Source organism: Harpia harpyja, chromosome 18, assembly GCF_026419915.1.
Source record: "Harpia harpyja isolate bHarHar1 chromosome 18, bHarHar1 primary haplotype, whole genome shotgun sequence".
Taxonomy (NCBI): Eukaryota; Metazoa; Chordata; class Aves; order Accipitriformes; family Accipitridae; genus Harpia; species Harpia harpyja.
The window spans coordinates 9,998,953-10,022,500 of record NC_068957.1 but is presented as its reverse complement, the minus strand read 5'-3'; the positions used below and the strand labels follow the sequence as shown (position 1 = coordinate 10,022,500).

At 38.8% G+C, this 23,548-nt stretch overlaps 1 protein-coding gene across 3 annotated transcripts in view; it reads left to right on the top strand.

The window, feature by feature from the left end:
• AFF2 (ALF transcription elongation factor 2) overlaps positions 1–23,548 on the top strand; it is a 342,768-nt gene that overhangs the window by 34,712 nt on the left and 284,508 nt on the right. For 2 of the 3 annotated variants that reach the window (XM_052813262.1, XM_052813261.1), the window contains exon 1: positions 13,380–13,481. The exons of the other annotated variant lie outside the window; for it this stretch is intronic. In XM_052813262.1, coding sequence (XP_052669222.1) covers positions 13,417–13,481 — 65 coding nt within the window. In that variant the 5' untranslated portion in view covers positions 13,380–13,416. Of the gene's footprint in view, positions 1–13,379; positions 13,482–23,548 lie in introns of those variants that run through there. 3 annotated transcript variants of the gene reach the window in all.

Sequence of the window (23,548 nt, the reverse complement as noted above, 5' to 3'; positions counted from 1 at the left end):
TGCTTTTGGTTTTAGCAGATCTTTCACGCTGCTGAGGAAAGGATGTTAAAAATGTGAAGGTGGATTAAGTACATGTGGAGGCAGTAGCTGAGAACCTGTCTCTGGCTCCCAAAACCTGCTGCGCTCATCTGTGCTCTCAGGCATACTTGCAACATGGTGATGTGGAGGGTTAGCCAGGTGTGGCTATCAGTGGAATATGACCTGCCACACAATTTAACTGCCTTCTCTCTTAGTGCTGATGTCTTTCTTCAGTCAACAGGGGACAGTGCACCCTTGGTCACCTCTTTTCTGAATATTTTAGGACATTGGCCTGAGATGTTCTTCCTCAGCTGCTTTCTGGCAGTCTCTGTACTTCAGGGAATTATCCCACCGAGTAAATTGGTGGACTCCATGAGCATGTTCTGTGGATGTTATTTAAGTTAATTTTCCTTATTACAGGTATGCTTACAGGCTATAACAGAGCTGGCGTAGTTTGGCCATTCCAGTTGTATAGTAATAGCCTGATGTGCTACTGCTGCCTGGCGCAGAGGACATGGTAATGTTGTTAGTTGTTACAGTGGTATGTTTTATATGTGGTTATCTGAGCCAGAGGTAGTTTGGATTTCTAAAGGTGAGAATTGGAAAGCTTGAAAAGACAAGGGGATAATGAATCTTGGATATTTTTTTAAGCATCTGTAAAATATCCTCAGCCTGGACACTGTCAATTGATAGTAGGTGTGTTTCTTCATTCACTTTAAATCTGACACACACAGGCTGCCAGGACAAATGCTGTCCTGCCTTCCAGTCTTACCCCAGCTATGCATTTGTTCTGTCTGCCTTGTGCTGGTACTGGCTTTTAGGATGTCATGTTGTGCATCAGATCAAGCAAATGATCCTGCTGAAAGCATTTTCTCCTTTTATTTTTTGGGGGGTGGGTGGGGTGGGGAATGGAAGGGAGGGAAATTACTTTGCAGCCAGATTAATTTCCTGGTCTATCTGCCTGTGCAGTTGCATGAATGCCACTGCCAACACAAGGAGGGGAGCAAAATGACTGCTAAATTAAAATGTTTGTGGACTGCCATCTTTAGATATGAAAGAAAAAGTATGATTACTTTGTTAATATTAGTTTGCTCCAGGTTTTGACACACTGTAGGCTAGGACCATATGTCTGTAATTATTATTCACTCTTGAAATGTAGAGTAGTCATCAGGCATGTTTTGTGGCTTCTCTGAGTATATATGTGTATGTATGTGTACTGTGGTATTCTTTGTTTACTAGATGAAATACATTTATTGGTGGAAAAACATAACTTGACTTTGCACCACAATAGCCTTAGCATGAATGATTACGCTGCATCTGCTTGATGGTGTTAGTGTCTTTTAAACACATGTTGTTCTGAAGATGTTTTGTCTAATTCTCACTGTTGCAACTCTGCTGTTCGCAAAGGGTGAAGATGCTGTATAACTCAGTGGTCTCTGCTGGCTCAGTGGCCATGGCTTCTAATTTTGCCATTGACTTTTACTGTGTATTTTTTTCAGTTTCTGTATATGAATTCACCCAGCACTACACTGAAGAGTCTTAACAGTTTTACGAAGTGGTTTACATTAATATAGCATGCCAATTCTGTGTTAATGTTGCTATTATAGAATTCCTGTTGTAGAATCCCGATTGGTCTTTAATCAATGACCTGCATATCAAAAGTAAAGAATGAGTAATTCTGGTATATATATTTCAATTCTGTAAACACAATCATAGTAGCTTCGTCATAAAGTTCCTGAAGCAGACAATTGCTTCAAATATAGCTTATGTTGAAGTAAAGTGAATATATTCTGGATAGATGTCTATCCATTATAAATTACCAGTTTCAGATAGATATAGTGAAATACTTAAATTCATTCTGTTCCCATATTTTCTTAGTTTATTAAGGCAGTATGACTTCAGTGAATGTGGGAGGCAGTAGGGGAAAAATCTTAAATGCATGTGAATAAACAGTTTTCCAGATAGGATACAATTTTTTCTTCCCTTGTAGTATGTATTTCAGAGTATTAATTCACAAACTACTTAATAACTTTGTAAAGGCAGTTAGTGTTTTATATGTGAGATTCTACTTTCCTTTTTTAAGCCTTTTACACAGAATTCACTCAGTTTAGGTGTATCTCTCTGCATAAATACCAATAATGCTTTAATTTATGGGTGTTTGCTGTTGGGCTTTGTTTAAATGAGTTCCATCCAAAAGGAATCAGAGCCTTCTATTCTTGCAGAAATGAATAAACCACATGAGGTGAATTTTCATACAACCCATTTCAAACCTGGAGTTTTCAGGGTATAATTTAGATATTGCATTGGTGGTTTATGACCATATAAAGTGTAGGTGTGTAGGTAGGTGGTTAGATAGATGTACTTGTAAATGGCTAGAAGCAAGGAGGCTGAGTATGGTCTCCAGCAGTGCATTTTTCAGCTCACAGTTTCACATCTCTATCCTAAGGCACTAGATGTTACTAATTCTCCAAAAGCTAAAGATTTGTTTTACAGAAGAAAATTCTGATTTGATTAAGATATTGCTTCAAGACCTAATGTTCCTTTAGCAAATCATGCCACGACTGGAAACGTACATGATTGGAAATAAACTGCATGTTATCTGAGAAAGAGAGAAAGCGCTTCATGATTTGGAGTGATCCTGCAGAAGCAGCGTTTAGTGTAATGACAGTACACTTAGATTAATTATAGCGCTGCTTGCAGGCGCCACTATATACTTACTGTTGTGTCAGCACTTTTGCTGTTAACCCTGTGTTGCAAAAGTTTATAATTTGGCTCTAAAAAATGAATAAATCTTCTGGTTTGAATTCAGGCTTTGTGCTGCATGTACAGAATCAACTTTTAGTCAGGGCCTGAATTTTATTTTTGTATCCTTAGCCCTTCAAAGTGGATAGCTGTAGAAGTAATAGTATCTATTTAATGTTGTATATGTTTTCTGCTCTGCCCACTTTCGATGGAAAATTTAATTTCAGTAAATGCCTAGACTGTGTTGTGACCACTTCAGGTGGTCTGATATAAAGCACTGAGATATGTGACCTTGAAAATTGGAAGGTGTAAGTATGAAGCCACCATTTTTCTACTCAGTACATGAGTTAAACTTAAATTTGGCTTAATGTGTATTTATATGATTAGCTGCAATGGCTCTGAACGATTGTTAAGGTCTGAAATAAGCCTTGAACATGGCTTAAAAGGCTGTTTACACAAAAAATTGGAAATACTCTAAAGAAGCTATTACAATTAGTCATGTAAACACTGCAGAGTGGTTTTTAAAATAAACACTCAAAATATAGTATAGTCATAGAAGCGACAGCGTAATTAAGTAACTTTTTGACTAAGTCATCAGAATGCTCTTTATCCTCATTTTATCGTTGATGAGACAGTAATAAATGCTGAGCAAATAAACTTGCTTGTACCTAGAACGTCTCATCCTGCAAATACAGGAATCTGCACATTTTTCTAGCAGTTCTTAGTCTCTTATCCTCTCTCCTTTCTAATTTCCACTCTTAGATTGTATTTTACTTTTTTCTGAGTAGTGCTGGCAAGTGGCTCTTATCAAGAACAAATGATGCCGTAAATCAGGACCAAAATCAATGATGCTGTGGGGCTGTAATAGCGAGATGCGGTTATGTGGGCCCGAGTGTTTTACCTGCCTCTGAAGCCAAGAGTGAGGCCCCGGGTACTGCTCCAACCCTTGGCTTCTAATTTACTGGCAAGTGTATATATATACAGCTGTTCTGTCTCAGTCTTAGAGTGTAGATCTCAATATTAAACTCCTGTTTTAATATGCCTTTCCTCATAATGCAAACTGTAAAAAGCAACTGGACATTCACATTCAAGTAGAATTGCATAGGAATACAGAAAACACTTAATCCCTCCACCCTTAATACTACAAGAGTAGGATTTAGGATTGGCAGGACTGGCTGAGATGCCTGGCAGCATATCGGATCCTTTCTTTTTCTTTTGAGCATATGATCTCTGTAGGTGCAAAGGATACTGGGTGTTCAAATAGCAGGACCAGTTCCTTCAGTTGGAGGAAGGTTTATTTGCCCAAAGCAACAGGGTCCTTAACATCATGACTGGCCATTTTCAGCTGTAGTTACTGCTCTTCTCTGTGATAGGTGGTAGTATAAACAAGAAATGATTTGTGCCGCTGGAATAAGGCCATGTGTGTTATGCCAAATATAAAATGAGAGGGCTGATATGAGTGCCTCTTGGACATGTCTTTCATTACCCTTTACGCTTCTCTTTCCTAATAGAATTTGGAGGAACCAAACACATGCTGTATGCAGGGTTTTATTAGAGTGCTTTGCCTCGGGCCCTTAACTCCTTTAGCTGGTCATTACCTGACCAGTAAAGACCTCTAAACGGGTCATTAATGCTTAAGTAATAAACTGTTTCACAAGACTGTCTAGTACAGAACCTCTTCTATCATTTTTACAGTTACTGTTTTATAGATAAATCAATGACCAACAACTGGATATTCTTGTTTTGCTACATAATCTCGTAATAGCGGCCACAGCAAATAGGCAGTGGGTTCACTTAACTGTGTTCAGGAGAGCTGGAAATGGCCACACGCAAGTGGGACCTGGAATTATATGTAGGATAAACAGAGAATGAGGTAAAGAATGAAGGCACGTCCTGCCGTTAGCAAAATAAAGAGTATCTGCTTGCAAAGGGTGCGTTGTTTGGGTTTTTCTCTTTCCCTTCTAGAAGTTGTATAATTTCAATAAGGTGGCTTTTCTTCCCCCACCGCCATGTTAGGGACGAGTAGGCCTCAGTATAATCTAATGTGGGCAGAGAGAGATTTCCTGCTTTCACAGAGCTTTTCTGAACTAACAATTAGTTAATAATGTAAGTCGTGCACTCTTCTATACCAAATGTCTGTTGACATGGAGTTTGGCATGTATTAAATGCTTTCTAGGTATGACAGTAAAAGTTAGCTGTGACACACATTTTTCTCCTGCTTCTCGACATGAAATTTTCAGGCCCTCTCTTTGACCAATATATCCCTTAAAATAGGTTTCCATGCATGAAGCTGTACAGAGCGCTTTCTCCCTGGAGAGACAGAAAGTGAAAATGCATAGTAGGTACCATACAATTTTTTGGCAGTGTGTCATTGATTGACTACTGAGTGCTGGAATAAGCAATCCAGTCATATACATCTTTTCTCATGTTACCCTTTGAGGAGTGCCAGTTTGTGCTGGGACTGTTGGGGTTTTTTGTCTGTTTGATTTTTGGCTTTGCTTTTTTTTTTTTTTGTCATAATGCGTGAACGTTCCAAAGTGGAATGAAATTTGATGCTTAAAATGGTTCTTTGTAGACACACAATATTTTTCTATGGTAAAATGGAACAAAACCTCTGCAAATTGATGACTTCTAGTGTGATTAGTGCCCATGGAGCAAACACTTGGTAATTATTTTTCTAAGAAATTGAAAATATGTTAGTTTTGGGACAAGTTATCTCTAACAATGAAAAACAATTAATATTTAACAGCTGTTTCTATGACAAGACTAACTGTTTTGCAAAAAATACAACATTGGGATGTTTCTCTCTTCAGTTCTTCTACATTGAATTAGGAGATTTGCATTTGGTGCTGCCATCTTGAATCTAACAAGAAAAAAGATTTTAAAACAAAAAAGACAAGTTATTTATTGAAAGAAACAATACCGTAAGTGCTTTTTTTCTTTTCCTTCTCTTTTTGAGAAACAATGTCTTTTTTAGTAAAAGCCTTAACCAGACCCACCAAGGGCTTTGAGGTGACTTCAATCCTGCATATTATTGTGCTAGATACTCAGAGATGATGCTGAAAGTCATGATATTATATATAGTGGTACAAGAATTGTGTGCTGACTTACAGTTTAAGTAGGGATGAATCTGACACAGCACTTCGTTCAGTTTACAACTGTCATAATATTCTTAGCACCTGCAGAAGGATTTTAATTCATTTAAAGCAAAAATGCACCAAAGCTAGCATAGGATTAGAAAACAAGTAACACTTCACAGATTGCAACTCCACGATTGTCCCATTGTCATCTTTGCTGATAAGCAGACAGTGCTAGTGTGGTAGCAGCAGTAGCAAAACCAGTATTTGTACTGAATGCTTTCTTCAGACTCACTGGACAGAAGCTGTCCTTGTGTGACGCTTTGCTGTGTTAGAATGGCATCAGGAATCAATTTGGTCCCATCTGCAATTGCCTAATATAATCAACCTCTATTCTGTTTAGTTCAACTCACTACCTACAGTAAGTGATTTGTGTGTGCATGAATATTAAACTTTCCAAGTAAACGTGTGAGTAAATATGAGTTGACTATAAAAGAAAGTTATTTATGTACACTGAAAATGAGCGCCCGTTATGTTTTCATAAAAAAGCATTATATTACATCATCATATTGTGAATAATGATTATTCCTTCCTTTTTCTCTGATAGGAGAGAACAGTAGATCCCAAATAATATCTTTGTATTACTGCTTTCACTTCTGGCTAGCATAGTCTCTGTTTGTCTATTTGTTGTAAAGATTTTCTTCCCTAATTTTTTAAAGTCAAACCTCCGTTAGAGAAATTTTTCATGGCTCAACAGCTCTTAGGTTTTTTTATATGACTGAGTGCAAGTGTATTTGCCTAGTGATTACAACAAGGCAGATACAATATTTACAAGCCTTAGCAATTCCTGTGCAAATGCAGTCTCTGGAGAAGGGCACAATAACAAAGTAAGCAAACATCACAGTTATCTAAATAATAAGAAGTTGCAGGCATTGGGGTGGTGACTCACAACGTGGATGGGAACCCTGGAGTTTTAGAGTAATTTATGGGGATGCTGAGGAGATGGATTTCATTTAAATACAGTAACTGCTGAAATATTTCTAAGTTAAAAAGTCAACTAGTGGTTAAGTAAATATCCTCTTGACCCCTTTTAACTCTTGTGATGTACCGTTGTTTTAAAGTATTTACTTTGAAATGCTTGAGTCATAAAATGACCCAGGAGAGATGGATTGACCACAGATAGTTAATGCATAGGATTGAGTTGCTTAAAATTTAAACCCCATGCCCATTTTTTATCTAATCTATTGTTCTTTAATTGGATGAATGAGGCTATAAATGGAGGACTGTAGAGTCTAAAAAAAGAAAAATTTAAAAAAAGAATTGGTTTCATACAGTACTGCATAAAGCATTAGGGGGAAAAAAATTTAGAGAAGAACAGAGATTCCTTGTTTCTATAGAAACCAATAGTGATCAGGAGGGGAGAGGATTTCTTTCAAGTGTACATTTTAGTGAGGCTAGCTCAGCGCACTGGAGGGCCAGCGTAAAAAAAACCCTCTAGCGGCTTGAGATGTGGTGTTCATGCCCCTGTGATACCAGCTGGAATGAGGATAACACATCGCTGAGAGTTTCTGGTTCGTACTGCTGTGGGTGAAGGCAGCTCTTTGCACTGCCACATCCCCCAGGGAGTGCAGCCTGGCAGGAGGGCTCCCGGCAGCTGAGCAGCACTGAGACGGGGAAACCAGCCGCGACGGGAACTTGCACGAATCGGATGTTAAAAAGGAGAGGACAAAAGAGGGGGAAAATACTGAAGGCGAAGTGTGCCGTCCTGTGTCAAAATTAACTATGCTAATTGCTTTAAAGCAATAATCTCCTTTGGTTTTATTATGATGGAATCGTGGCCACTGAAATACCGTGTGTCAAAACAATTACAGCCAGGACTCTTGACTTGGCTTTTGAATCATGATCTTCTTCCTAGTATACTACATAGTACATAATCCCCTTCTTCCACAACAGAATTATATTCTTAATTACATTCTGTTTTCCTAATATCACCTAAGTGTTGCCATAAAGAGCAGATCAGGAAACCATGTGAAAACCAAATTCTAAAGTAAATCTAAGTCTTAATCAATACTGTACCTTTAAAATAATTGCAGAATTCCTCTAAATGAAGTTCAGGTCAAATGCAATGTCAAAAATAAGGCAGTTTCAATTTGCTGCAACCTGACAGATCCAAGAAGTGACTGAGGAATATCTAGTAACTGGCAAAGACACCTCTGTTTGACATTTACTTTCGCATGTAAACAATGGAGCACTGTATATTGGCATCTGAATGTATTAGCTGGTGGTGATCCAAACCCTGGTATGAATTTAGATGGTTTGCCTTTCTGTTTATAAATACATAGTCTTGATAACAAGGGAACATTTACTGCAATCTTGCTCTGCAGTTGTCAGAGCAGAATGAATCATTTTGAAACATAAACCTCCTCAGATCTCAAAAATATCAAGAAAAACATAAAACATAAGGGAAAAGGATTATAAAATACAAATAAAAAAGGTTCTTAACATATTTAGAGGCCTGTGGGCTGTAAACACTGTAGATTATCATTAATGAAACTCTTTGCCAAGTACACAAACCACAGTTCGGTAGCAGCTGTTAAGCAAGCATTGTTCAAAGCTGGATAATCCCTTGAACATTATACATCGCGGCTCTGTACCTCTTCCTATTAGTAATCAGATAATTGCCTTGCATTTTCTGTTACACATTTTTCTTTTACAATTCAGTTTCATTCCTCTTTATGTCAAAAGGCTTTATCTTGCAATAATCACTTAGGCAAAAATCCCACAGAGGTCAACAGGCAGGGCTGCGGTGTCCTTTATTTTCTGGAAATCTGGTGTAATACAATTCAGTCCTGTGGTGTTTCTTTGGCTTTACAATGGTAAAACAGAGAAGAACCCCACTCTACAAACAAGGTGCTTGAATTGTATTGTAACTTCGTCACGTTTTTTTCCTATCAAATAGGCTCTTCTAAATAATTTGGGAACTAATTAAAAATACTTTCTGCCACTGTTTTTTACTTTAAAAATAAGTTTGCTGTTACATATTGGGAGGAGGAGGAGGAGAAGGTGGGGGGCCTTTTCCATTTGTCCAGGAGTTCAGGCCTCATATGAAGGCTTCTCAGGACATGATATGTAAGTATCTTGCAGAAAGAAATTTGGAAATTATAGCAACTATTTTTTTGCAGCATTAAAATATCCTTAAGTCATAACAACACAGAAATAGTGAGCCATAGCACTGGTAATTTTGAGTTCCCTTGAGCTCCACTGGCTATTAGGGTTGAATCGAGAGAGAGCTTATCTTGCACTTCTGGAATTTCTCATAACCCTACAACAAAGCACTATTGATTTTTCTCAGCCGGGCAGGAGGGGCAGAGGGATTGGAGAAGGTCATATGTAAATGTGCTAAATTTGATAAACAGCTGGACCAAATATTACTGAGTCTAGAACCTCACCTATGCTAAGTAAATCCATTTTGTAATCCCTGAATTATGCATCTGCTGTTTCCTCTCAATTAGCACATCGTGTCTCTTCATTGGAGTGTTTAGCCTAACAATAGTTACTGACACGGGCCATTCAGTTTAAAACCACCACATCTTGTTGATGGGCACTGGCTTCACAAGCTGTTGGCATCAACTTTCTTAGTCCAAGATCTGGTTCTACTCCCCAAAATCAAAGCAGATGGAGTCATAATTCAGAGAGCAGAAAACATGATTCATCCTTAAACCTGCAGGGTTGCAGGGACTGTTTCTGTCTAGTACTTAAAATTATTTTACATCACATGGCATAAGCAGAGGTTTGAGAGATGGTGTCACCCCCCCCCCCCCCCCATGGGCAAGGCATAATGGATATTTTCTAGCTAACATATCTCTGTACACGTGTAAGAAGAGATTGCTTTTTTTAAAAAAAAAAAAATTGCAACATTTTGTTTTCAAGAGAATCTAATGCTTTCTGTTCATTGCAGAAGCAGTATTATTAAATGCCAGTCAGCAGGAAAAATTAGGAAAAGGATGGTCTGAAAGACGAAAATAAATGCATTTTTCCCCCATTTTCCAAAAAATAAATTACCAATGAAGCAGGAGCTGTCTTTAGGCAAGGTTTCAGGAGGCAGATTAGGTAGCAAAACTATTTCCTTGTTCTAGTGCGAGGCAGTTTTCACTGGAGACAGGAATTTAGGAGTATTTCTAAGGGAAAAGGTCTTGCAGCAAAACTACAAATTGGACAGCACTGTGCATAAAGCAGCTAACTCACTGATCCTCCCAGCAAAGTAATACCAATTAAAAAGGGATCAGTAATCAACAAAATACAAATATACTCATCTCAGTTGCTATGAAAGGAAGACATGTATGAAACAATATTATTATCCTAAAGTGCAACTAAAAAGTTTGGAGAAAGTGTTCCTCAGTTGCTGTGTTGTAAGAAGCCCCGCTCTGTGCAGAGTATCTGCTGACGAATTTCTTCTAGCATATGCATTAATTTCTAGGTTATTCTAGAAAAAACAACTCTGCAAAGATTCTAACTTTTGGATGAATTTACTGACATTAGGATGTTCATGTTGTACATTTCCAACAAAGCACTTTGACCTCTGTAAGAAGTCTGTGACTAGCAGTTTCTGTACCCTGTTTGGATACAGCCATTTGGGGCTTCCCGGAGTGATCCTGGGCTGCAACTGAAAGATTTTCTTGCCCTTAAGCATCTTTACAGTTGCATAAGACTCTTGCATTGTCTTGACAGTTGTGTGTTGGTTTGGATTTGCATTTCTTTACAATGCAGAATGTGTCAGAATCTGCCAAACTGTCTCAGCAGCACTGCTACCCAGGAAGGCTAAATAGTTTGTGATTAACTCCACATTTATAGAGGGTTTAGTGCGCCAGTGGTATGCAGTGCTTGGGGGAGTTTGCAGGTCACTGTTGGGTACAAAACATCAGCTCCAGTGCTCATACCGTTGAACATTAATTTCAGTTCAGTTGTTAGAGATAACGTTGGCCTACTACAAAGGTTGTCGTGTGGTCTGATGCTCTCATTTTAACTTAGAAGAGCACATTACTCATAGATGGTCTCTAAAGTTCAGATAGATGGACAATTTTGAGGAAAGTTAATCTTTGTGTATTGGGCATGAATATGAAGATGAACCACTTTGCGTCCATACTCTATTAATTACTGGTATTTTGCCTTTCATACAAGTGCAAAAGGAAGAAGAGGTTTGGAAAATGGGAAAGGGAGAAACTGTGATAAGAGTCGTATCCCATAACTAATCCCATTGTAGTTTTCAGAGAAGCTGCAAAGCAATTGAGTAGAGTAAGGGATTGAACAGTGGTTTCAACCCCCTCCAGCCCCCCTTCTCTTTACCTGACGATAATCTGGTCTAAAACATTGTTTCTGAGAAGTCTAAAACACAGTTGACCTGGTTGCCAGGCAAACAGAGAGTCTGAGACTTTTCTTACATTTTAAAAGAAAACAAACCCCAACTGTTCACAGTTCCCCTCAAGTGGAATCCTGGAATGCCTTCAGCGTTTGACTCCAGGTGATGGAAGGCTCACAGCTTTGACTAGAACCCAGTCAGCTGCCGCTTGTGATTTGGGCAGTCTGTTTTGGGTGAGATGAAAGGATTGAAAATCTTCATCTTACTTGACAGGAAAAACCCCACCATTCTTGTCATTAGCCAAACGTGGGGCCTTATATAATAATGAAAATATTATTAAAGGATTATTCAAATAAGATAAACAAAATGCTCTGACTTCCCTACTGGAGAAAATTTGCAAAGGCAAATAGCTGTCATTGAATCAGGTAGAACATACATTTTGGAAGTAAAAATGGAGAAGATCCATAGTAAAATTAAGATACTGTTATAGGAAGGTGTGATTATTAAAAAAACCCAACAAAACTATGGAAAAAATAAATCTAAAAGGAAATGGGAGGGGGAAAGCAGTGCTTTCCTACTAATTTGCCCCCTTCATTCTGTGTTTAATTTAGTAAAGCAGTCATAAACGTTGCTAAACAGTCAAAAAATTAAATGTTGCTGTATAATTTATGGTGGTTACAGGATACATAAGAGTGCACTTTAATTAGCAAATTGCATGTTTATTTTATTTGCTTAGCATATAATTTAGATTGGATAAATGCGCTTTGACTGGCTATGGCACCTTGGTATCCTCATTTGGTATAATTTTTAATCACATTGTTTTGGAATTTTATTGCAACATTATACAGTTGATATAACAGTGCACAATTAAGTATGCTCAGTTCACACCTTGCTCTTGGGGAAATTACTTTTTATCTGTATTTGGATGGAGCACTTTGTATGGCAAGTGAGAACTTGGGAGTAATAAAGAATGCGCACTGTGGGCGCTAGAGCTGCAATCTGAATAGTAAATAATAATAGTAATGATGGTGCCCTGTTAGTGAAATGTGTTTGGGAGGAAGATAAAAAAAACACAAACAAACCCTGGAAATAGGCAAGTGGAAATTATTATTGTAGGTAATAGTAAATTAGCTGTGTTATAACAGTGTCTTGACGTTCCAGCTAAATGGAGGAAGGATGAGGATTGTGCTAGGTGCAGTGCATAGCCAGAGGGGGAGAGATCTTCATCCGGCAAACATTAGGAGAGGAGTCAGATGTTGAGAGAGGGTAAATAGGTGATACAGGATGTGGGAGATTATCAGAGAAAACTGCCATCTCAGTCCTGGGTCCTGCTCCTGCACTGCTGCTATACTGTGACCCACATCAGGGTACAGACCAGCTTGTAAAATGTTATGAGTGTGAGGAGTACTGTAAAGAGACAGTACATTGGGAGAGGCATGCGCAGGCACGGTGTGTGTTCCCGTGATTCTGAGACTTAAAAATATTTCTGCTCTTTTTGGTTTGTTTACTAATGTGTATTTGATCATGCTCAGGGATAGTCAGTCTGGAATCTGTTCATGGTGTTCTGACTTCGATAGGCTTTGTATCTGGAGCTCTGTGTTCCCTGTTGTTCACTTGCCTTTTTTTACGTGGTGACAGGACTAAAAGAAGGCTGTATCCATGCTTTGGGGAAATTCAGATTCACTTTACCATTTAAATCCCCACTTTAGGTAAAAGGTCAGCAGCATGTTCAAATATTCTGTAGGTTTTACTGAAGAATGTAATAGGGCTGCAACCTGGAGGTTCTGGAAAGAAAAAATAAATAGGTTGCATGTTGTTTTTTTTTTTTTTTTAACAGAAAAATAATCCCTGAACATACAGCCATTAATAGAGAATATTATCTTTGCAGCTAAAATACGGAAGGAATATAGAGCATTTAATTGAGATCTAGAATATATCTCAGCAGTGGCATTTTATATAGTGGTTTGACTTACAAAATTCTGCAGAAAAGCTATCATTTTCTCTTACATTCTGTGAACTTTTTCCATAAAGGCTGTCTGAGTATTACATATATGCCAATCTGAGATCCCAAGCGACTCTGTGTCGGGAAGATTGATGCTGGGCCAGATTATGCTTTCAGTCACAAAGGTATAAATCTGGGGTAACTCTATTGTCTTGCTTCCACTGAGGAGAGGATCTGGCCCACTTTCCTTTCTTCTCTGCCTTTGAGTAATTGGCCCCGTAATGCGCCAGTGCTGCTTTCCTGTGATTGGCACTGATCGTTTCACTGTGACAGGACGTCGGCGGTGGTATGTACTGCTTGAACACTGACATTCCTTACTTTGTTACAGTGTGTTTTGATAATGTTATCTGTAAAGAATGTTCCTTGCACTGATTATGGTTATTAAAATATACAGAGATCAACAGATATGGCAAACAGCTGCTTAGTCACAGCTGATGTGAGAAATTTGATTTAATGTAAGTTTCACAATTTGAAACTATATCCTGTAGAAAAACACAGGCAATTAATCCCTACTGCATGAAAGCTAGTTGACTTTGTTTACAATAGGATTATATCAGGATGATAAACAGAGACTAGAATTAAAGCACCTTTTTGAAGATTGTTGAAACATAGAAGAAAAAAAGCAAAGAGGAGAGTTTTTCTGTTTTGGGGGTTTTGTTTTGGTTTTTTTGCTGATGTACCGGAGTGTTTAAATAATATTTATGGGACCTATCATGCAGATGTCATAGTGCTGTAAGAAAATATCTGTGGTATTTAGAGCCAACGATGCAGTCCTTTTAAATATCTGTATTGCTCTATAAAGGCAGACAGTGCTTCCCAGCATTCCTTATGGAACGCAGGGAGAATGGCATGGACCTCTTGAATAATTAATATGGTTTTCAGAGCAGTAGTCATGGAAACCCAGGCAGTGTCACATATATGGATTTTAGGAATTAGGCACGTTTTGAATTGCACATTTACCCAAAAAAGACCATGCTGTAAGTCCTAAAGATCAGAAGCATTTTCTCAGTGAGTCTCTTGTTTACACTGACAAATACGTGTATCTTATATATTTTGGGATTTAAATAATATTTGGATGCCTAAAAATTTACATGGTAGCTATCTAAAGGGCTGTTAAAGGCACTAACTGCCATAGGTCATCTTTTAGACGTCTTACTCTTTGTTTTTTTTTTTTTTTTTCTTCTTCATCCCAGACCCCTGAAGATATTAGGATGTAGGTTTTAAACTGTATAGCCAATTGCTATTCACTTAAGGACCACAGCTTTACCATTAAGTTGCTAGGCCCTTTCTATTAGTTCAGTTGTGTGGCTTTTTTATCTGTCTCAAAAAATGTCTCTTCAGGATCAATATCGTCATTACCTTGGGTGTGTATGTGGAAGAAGTCAACCAGGCAGCAGTGAAAAGCTATCATCCAGTCCTCAGTAATATTGTACGTGTAAAGAATAAAAATACATGGAAGTTATTTATAGACCATAAACCCTCAGGTTTCATAAACCATTTTATACTATTATTTGTCCAAGTCTACAGAGTCTCTCCTGAGTTCATGGCACACTCAAAAGCCTCTGTTCTTTATTTCTGTCTGTTTGAACTGGGAAATTAATTAGAAATACACTTAGCAATTTATGGACGTGAAACAGCCAGTTGGCCCAGTAAGCTTGCTTTCTTTTACCTTTTTTCATCCTCACTTTGGTTTGTCGCTCTCTTTCAATCTACTCTCTACTAATAAAAATATCAATCTGTTTCATAAACTCATTGAGACTTTGTGGCGATAATATTACTTGGCAGCATAATATGGCATATTCATTACTCTCTAAGCAAAATGATTTTTCTTTGCGTTTTGTGATCCAGTTTCCTCAATTAAATGTACACTTGCAGCTTTCATTGAAGTCAATGAGAGTTTTATAGCTGTCACTGATAGCAGATACTGGCTTTTTATTTCCAAATGTGAAATGATGCCCACAGTTTTGTTTTGGTTTTTTATTTAAACTGGTAATGAACTGGTTCTCCCCCTCTCCCACATCTCTGTGCTGTATTTAAAATTTTCCTAATATGAAATGAAATATTTTTCTTCAGTCATTTCAAAGTTATGTCTTTCCTAGAAAGAATAAATTCAGTCATATTGGCCTGTCTTGACAACAAATCTTTAAGTATCCAAGGTGGTTCAAGGTTTTTAAAGCTGCACTCCCTCTACAGTAAAACAACTTACCTGTGTGATGCTTAAAACTGGACAGAATTCCAGTTGTGAAGTAGTTACTAGAGAAACCATCTCACTTCCTATGATTTGTATTGCAGCCCTTTGTTGATGCATCTCTGTGTCCTTGTTGCTTTTTCTTTTACTGCAGCCGTACACAGAACAAATGGCTTCAGAGATTTTTCTACACTAAGGTCTAAATACCTTCCCAGTTGCTCTGAGCACTGCTTGCCTGTTGCTTTTCATGTGTATTCCCTCTTTCCTGGCTTATTACGCTACAGCACTCCCAGCTAAGTTGTCCATCTGTAGACCTTTAAAAAGATGTATGTTAGTGATGGAAATAGTCATAAAATTAAGAGGACCAACTCAAAAAAATGTGTAAATATCTCCTGCCTATTGGAAACGTCTCATAATTGCCTGAGAACTTTCAAGACTCAACCCCAGAAATCCCATGCAGTTGGTAATCTTCTCAACTGTAGTGTTTTCTAGGAAGAGTTGCAGGAAGTTAGTTAGTGTTGAGTGTCCTTCAGACTTTAGAGTGATTAGAGAAGTTAAAGGGGGACAAGAATATAGTCCAGAACTGCAGCTGCATGCAAGACAATTTACTGATGAGTCAAACTGACATTCCCACAAAAGCAGCTCGGGTCGCGTAGGAATTATAACCAACCAAAGAGTTTGTCTTCTGGGCATGTTTGGCTCTCCTCATTTTCTGCTGCCTTTCAGGTAGGACTCCAGTATGTTAGTGCTACATACCTTCCTCCTTCCATTGTGAACTGACACATTCATGGTACCAGTACTACCCTAAACTCATTCCCAGTCAGGGTTGTTATGCTTCCCTAGTCATAAAGAAGTCATCTTAATGACAACTTTTGGAAAAATCCAGTTATCTCCTTGTTTTAATGCAGAAGGTTATTTAGCAGTTATTTAGTTCCTTTCTCACAAAACTATACATATATTCTTATATACAGACACACACACAAACACTTAGTATTGTAGTCTCAAACAATTGATGCTGCTGTCATATCTGCAAGTAATCTGCAGTACCATCATTGCTGTGACCTTTCAGACCACTGAATGTAAATAAGATTCTTACCCTCTGGTGGTCTCTGTGGCAAACTAAAATTACTCACAAATTGTGTTCGAACAGTGCCTATCAAGTCAGATGACAATGCAAGAAGCGTATCGTCGTTCTGGTTGCACTGGCATATTTCCAACGCTACACCAACTGCAGTGTTTTACAATGCAGTCTGTGGTTTGTCAAGGGAAGTGTGTGTGCACCTCTGTTAGCTGTCACATGCTTGCTCATAACTATTGTGTTCTCCCTGACTTCTACCCCCTATTGATGGAAATCCCTATTCTTGTTCTTAAGCCATCAAATCTCTGAAAACGTTTATTGGCTTTGTGGATTCGGGCTTTTTTAGATTGACATGTTACAATAACATCACTCCAGGTAATCGGTGGAAGATACTTCACATACCATATTCTGCCAAATTTGCATCTTTCTTTACAGGGACATTTTGAAGTCCAGGCAGGTGTTTTAGCACTTGGAAATTTTAAGTAGGGTGCAATGCCAGGCCCCTGGGAAGAAGGCAGTGTGAAAAGAAGCAAGTGCAGAGTAGCAGGAGTAGTACTGGAAATTCTCATTGTGGGCTATTAAAATCATCATCTCCTGGTATGATCCCGTGGAAAGATGTGGGGGGGGTTAGGTTCTCTCCTGCAGAAAGCAAAGTGATCATGATCACTAGTTTCATTCATTGCTAAAGAAAGGCTGTGATTAGACTGAGGGAATAAGAGGATCAATAAATATGATTTCCACAGAAATTGGTAGGTAGATGAATGAAGAGCACTGTTTTTTAGTTCATCCACTGGTGCTTCGCATGTGACCATAACAGCAGCAGTCTTATCATATCTCGCCTTTGTTAGACCTTTCAACTTTATAATTTGCCAGTTTTCACCAAAAGATCAAACAAGGGGGAAAATATTTGTGTTAGCCAATCTAGGTTTTGACCTCTGCAGCCTTGATTTCCAGAGCACTTGCATGTGGCGGGTGGGCTTGAACTGTAGTTCTTATAATGGCCTTCACTGGGTTGGGCTTTCTCTGTGATCCCTCTGTTCTCTCAGACGTGCAGTGGAGAAAATCAGGTAGGAGACTGATAGCCCATCCCTTTTGTCCTTCTCAGAAATTCTGCATTTAAGTGGCCACAGAAGTATCAAACCTTAACACATTTATTTGTGGCTTAACAGAAGAAAAAATGTGTGTGTTTGGATATCTTGGTGTTCATAATCTGTTTTCATCATCTGTCCAGGATTGTGTAAAAGGGGCTGGTATGAAGCTAGATTAAAGAGGCTCAAAGCACAGCTGATCTGTCTTTTAATACACTGTCAGTAGAAGAGGCTGTCTGAATGCTGCAGTGGGCTTTAGATCTTGGTTCCATCAGCTCACAGTGGAGATCAGGTGAACCACTGTACCTCATAGAGTGAGAGAAACTGAAACCATGGATCTTTGCCACAAATCTACATGGCACGTGGCCAGTTAAGAGCTGAAATAGGTTGGCATTAGCGGCAGGGAAGTCTGAAATGCTCTAATCATACCTATCCCAGCAGGCGTCTTAGTGCAATGACAGGACAATCGTCTTGACAGACTTTGAGAACTTTCTTCTTTAAACACACACAAAATGGGGGGGGCTGAAAAGGGGAGGAGGGAGAGGGGAAGACAGAAAAAGCTTTCACTCTGCTGATGTGGCTTCTTTAATTTGCTGTCAGTGATGCCACCGATGTTAATTCTGGCAGGGTTAATTATGAGAAATTAAAAAGCCGCTCAGAACAGACTGTACCCTTCATACTCCAATAAAGAGGCAGCTCTGGCGTGAGAAAATTTCTTCATTAATATATATCCCCAAAGGGCTACTGCGTACAGCTTTCTGAATATGAATCATAAACTCCCAGGGACCCTGCAGGAAGCAGGGGAGATAGGATTCAGAGGAGATTGACTGTGTTACTTTTACTGCTTCAGGAGAATGACGCTCAGGCTGGCAGGAAATCACCATGCCGGTGACATTTGGAAAGAAGAATTTATTAATTTGCATGTTGGCATGTTACAGGCTTTGAAATATGGTTTTAAATACGTTCTGTACAGACACTGCTGTATCAATGTTCGGTATGTCAGTCTATAATACATGCAGCTGTTAACATGGAGCTTAGCATAAGCATTGTAATTGTTTACCATTTAGTATTTTGCAAAAATGGCTTTAGGGCATGCATTTATTTCTGAGGAAAATTTCACTGGCTTCTCACAAACTAGGCACTATATACCCTTAACCTAATACATTATACTAAATGGCAATGTGGTTATACCAGATACATTGTAGCAAGTAAACTGAGAAGAATACCACATACAAATTGTGCAGATCTAAAATACAAGCTGAAAAAAGAACGTGTCCCAAAACAATAGTCTATAATTTATATTAGTATAACTTGGCAAAGCCACATTACCAAGCAAATATAAGTGCAAATGGAGCTAGATAAAAGTGAAATACCTCGGTGATATTAACTTTCAGCAGAAATAAAGCCCTATTGTTAAAAAATTATGCACTTAGACTATTTGCAGTGTAACTCTCTGATGCTGACAGGGTGTTCCATAGTGCTGGTGCAATTTTGAAGTCTCTTCCCAGGAAAGGTATTATGGTCTGTAAGTCATTACTAAAAAGAAAGCAGTTAAAGTTAACTTACAGCACAGAGGTCTGAAAGGAGGCCAGAGAATTAATTTTCATAAGAAAACATTTCTTTTTTTTCTCCTCTAATATACAGTGAAGCACTGATACACAGCGTGTAACCTTTCCTTCAAGAATCTCAACAGTCTTCAGAAACATTAATTAATTAACCTTAATAGCAGCTATAGTCTGTGAGTATTATTTTGAAACTTGTTGTGAATGGTCATTCAGAGGACTGATAAAAATCAATTGAGATGGATCTCTAAGAAAAATGAAACATTACTTGTAGCAATTGAGAGTACTTGGGCACAACCTCTTAGGAGAAGAAGTTATTTAAGCAGATTGCTTTTTCAGGCAGGTTATGTTGTATATTAGTATTGCAATTAGCAGTGTAACTTAGGCAGGAACAGTCTGGAATAGCATGATAGGACTTGTGGAAAACTTCTGCACATCTGCAGTCCCGGCGTGCTGGGATCTCTGTTTTGACAGCTCTTTGTATACCAAGTTAACCTTGCTTAACAATATAATTTTATTTTTCTAGTTGCTTTGTTAACATTAACATGGAGCTAGAGGTACAGGTAGACTTAAGTGGCATGCCCAAGGCCACAACACAACGTGATGCAGTACCGCTGTGACTGAGGAGAAAAGTCAGAAACTCTGATGACCATTTTCTTTGTTCTAACACAGGAATCCCACTTTCTACCTATATAACTAGACATCTGCTATCAAAACTAAGGGAAAGATTAGGTATGTGCTATAAAAATGGCATTTCCTTTGCCACTGAAAAATGACTTTAACATTTCCAGGAATAAAGACCTCCTTTGTTTTCTCTGATTCTAATCCCTGTCTCCAATTTCACCTTAGAAGTGTGTGTCCCTCCCAAACCCTCAATCCCTGCTGTCACCAGCTGTGCATTTCTTGGCAGAAACCCACTTATCAATGTTAAGGATGAACTTTGAGGCTCATTGTATCATTCATTGTAATCCTCATGTAACAAACATAACATTTCAGCGAGATTTCTAATTACCTTTTGACTGTTTTTTTTCATAATGCCCTGTTGCTGTTGGAATGGCTCTCATGGCATACACAGAAATAACATTAGACTGTAAATCTATCAACTGGAGCAGTGCTAGGAAGAAAAAATGTAGAAGGGGGGAAGGTCATTTTTATAATTAGTGTAATATATCAACATGCTAGGAAGGTGAAATGGAAGAAGTTGTTAGAAATGGAAATTTGACTGAAAGTGAAAGTTCATCTGTGAGTCTCTTCTTCCCCACTTCCCTTCTGTTACCTTACTCTCCAAAGCAAACCTTCTGACAGCTCCTGGGTATACTGTTCTCACAGTCTGAATCTGCAACCCAATACACAGGCAGGGTTAGCTGCTTGCACCCTCCTGGAGGACGACTGCTTTAAAATATTCACATATTAGTGATGGGCACTGTTCTCAAATGACTCCAAACCACTGCTTCCAAAGCCCTGAGAGGAGTAAAGCAGCACACCAGTGTGGGACAGGGTTATGCAGCTGTGTTTTCACTACTTCCCATTCAGGTCTGCATAGATCAAGTAGAAAGCCCTGTTTGTGCCCAGACCTTGCTAACTGGTGACCGCTGGACACCCAGTAGTTCATTAAAGGCATTAAAGGGAGGAATAGCAGCTTGTGTGAGTCTGAGATCCGTGGTGAGGATGGTCAAAGTCTAGTCAGATGAGATAAGCCTTCTGTACGATACACCTGGTATCAATTGAGAATCAATATACAGGCTACTGTGATTGGGAGCGGCTGCCCTTGAAACCCTTTCAAAATCTTTTGATTTCTAACACCCTTTCCCAGACATCAGCATATTATTTAGGCAGAGATCATGAAAACTGCTCTGTTTTCAACTGGATTTTTCATCTAAAATGCAGCTCACTCACAACTTGTTACTGTCTAAAGAGAATGCTAACACTGCCACATTTCCTCATTAGCTTTGCATAAGACAGACTCCTGTGTCACAGCTGATGGAGCCTTTATGAGCCTTTTAGCCAAATGACTGATGTTTCCCTCGTTATGTCAGATCTGAGGGCACTGCTGGCATCTTTCTTTATTCGCTGTCTAACACCATCAATCGAGCAGCTGCCATGCACCCATGATCAGGCTGATTATTAAAATGTGCTCAGGAGGCTGCCGACACCAATTTTCTCTCATCTGAAGAGGCCAATATACACTGGCTCAAGCCGACAGTTATGTACATGGAATATTTAGTGCACGAGCCAGCAGGTAAGACTAAGGCTGATTCCTTACAATCTGGATCTAGTCCATTGGGATTATCATTAAGATGTTAGAGAAACAATGGTGATGTTTGTTTTGGTTTTTCCTCCCCTTTTCTAAATAGGGAAGTTGTTCTTTTTGTTGGGGAGCACTTTCTCTAAAACATAGCCCTTTCTGTTATACCTTGGTGTCCCTGGTGGTGAGGGGTCACAGCCATTGAAGAGCTCTTTAAACTTCAGTCTTGCTAAAAATGGGCTCTTGCAGGGTTGCTCACCCCTAAGGTTTATAATACTAGTTTTGCTCTGCTGTCTCTTCATTCACTGATATGTCAGTCTCTTTCAAAGGGAGACAGCCCTTGTCTTCTTTCTGATGCTAATAGTAAAAAAAGCCTTCTGCAAACAGTGTAGTTCAGAGGCATGGGCTGACCCAGCATGTCAGGGATTGATCAGGAGCTCAAGCTCACCTGGAGTTTCCCTACCAACAGCAACAGCAAACCCAGCAGCTTGGCTGCATGTTCAGGTGCACAGCTAGGAACGTTCCTGTTAACCTGCTTCTGCCTTTGGGGTCTCTAATCTTGAATGTCTTCACCTCCAAATAGTAAGTTCAAATCTTTATTTCTAATGCACTTGTGATTTTGATATTTAAGGATGACCTGTGAAGGTTTGATTGATTGGGTTTTTTTTTAACCCCAGAGCCATATGTTTTTTAGAGGAATATTTTAAGTTTAATGGTTATCAGATGTAGTTTTGTCTTAGTACAGCATTGTGGTTGCATGTGACTAAAAACCATAGCCAAATGCATGTCATATAGAGGTTTTATACATAGACTTATGTACATATTACGAGTAGAGTACAGCACAAGAGAAGGAGCAGAAAAACCTCTGCAGATGTCTGGACAAACCAGGCTGCAGAGCAAGGGGGGCTATTGTTGACTTTCACCAAGTTCTTGTTGGAAAAAAAGGGGGCAGAAGTTTTATGCTCAGATGTAGTGGATCCCCTCCTCTTGCCCTTGTCCTGCCCAGTCTGTTAATGTGCCCAGGCCTCCCTTTCTCTGTGTTGTCTTTTAAATAGACCAGTATGCTTCAGAAATGGTTTCTGCCTTTGTCTTCTCTCCAGTTGCTGCTGTGTTTAGACCCAATCTACAAGTTGGCTGGTGAGGAATTCTAGGAGCTGTGCTGCTCCCTCAGTTTGAGTAATGTTGTATTGTCTACTCTGGTCCTACAGGAAATGCAAACCCAAGCTGTATCACACTAACTATACACATTTTTCCACAATTAGGTCTTTATTTTTCTCAAAAAAAAAAAAAAAAGTGGAAAAAAAAAGTATTAAGCTGCCTGTATTCCTTGGGGATGGGGATCCCTCATAGACCCCATGATAATCAAACCCACCCTTAAACTCTTAGTACTGCTAATTAGCTACATAGCACTGCTGAGCAGTTAATGCTTTTATTGTCTGTCTCAAGTTCACACCCAAGAGGTTATTTCCCTTGAAGAAAGCCCTCTCCTTAGGGAGAGACTAGAAAGGACCAGATGACAGTGACTGAATATCAAGATGCTGAGAGTGAAGCCCCAGTTACTTTGAAACCTATTTTGTTCCTGATGTATCAGTAGGAGGGTTTGCTGCAAGAGTTGGTGTAAGGACTTGTCATAAAGAAGACAATCGCAAAAAGAAGAATATTTGATTATGGTCTTAAATCTCCAAACAGCTGTGTGTCTGTGTTGCCTTTACGACAGTAATTGTGCATGGCTGAGTGTGTATGTATGGTGCATGTCCTGAAAATTCAAAGACCATGGTCCTGTGCAGTTTTTAAACTCCTATTCTGTGAATGCTACAAAATCAACACAAATTCTAACAGTATGATATTCTATGGTATTAAGTGAATACGTTTTTCATGGCCCACCTGCTAGTGTAACTAATTAACAGCCATTCTCATTAATTACATTGATCAGGATCATAAAATAATTTCAGATTGCTGAACATGATCAACAGGAGTAAAATGGTTTCACTTTAATCCCTTAATGATTTTTTCATGATTAATCAAACAAAATATATGTAGTTATTTGATCCATTTTTTTTTCTTGGAACTGCAACTCAGAGCAATTATGGTAGACATAAAGTTGGTGCAAACAGAACTACATTTCATCCAGTAGCTAATTAAGCAATAAGGCACAATAGGATGGGGTGTGTGTGAGTGTTGTGAGAAAATCA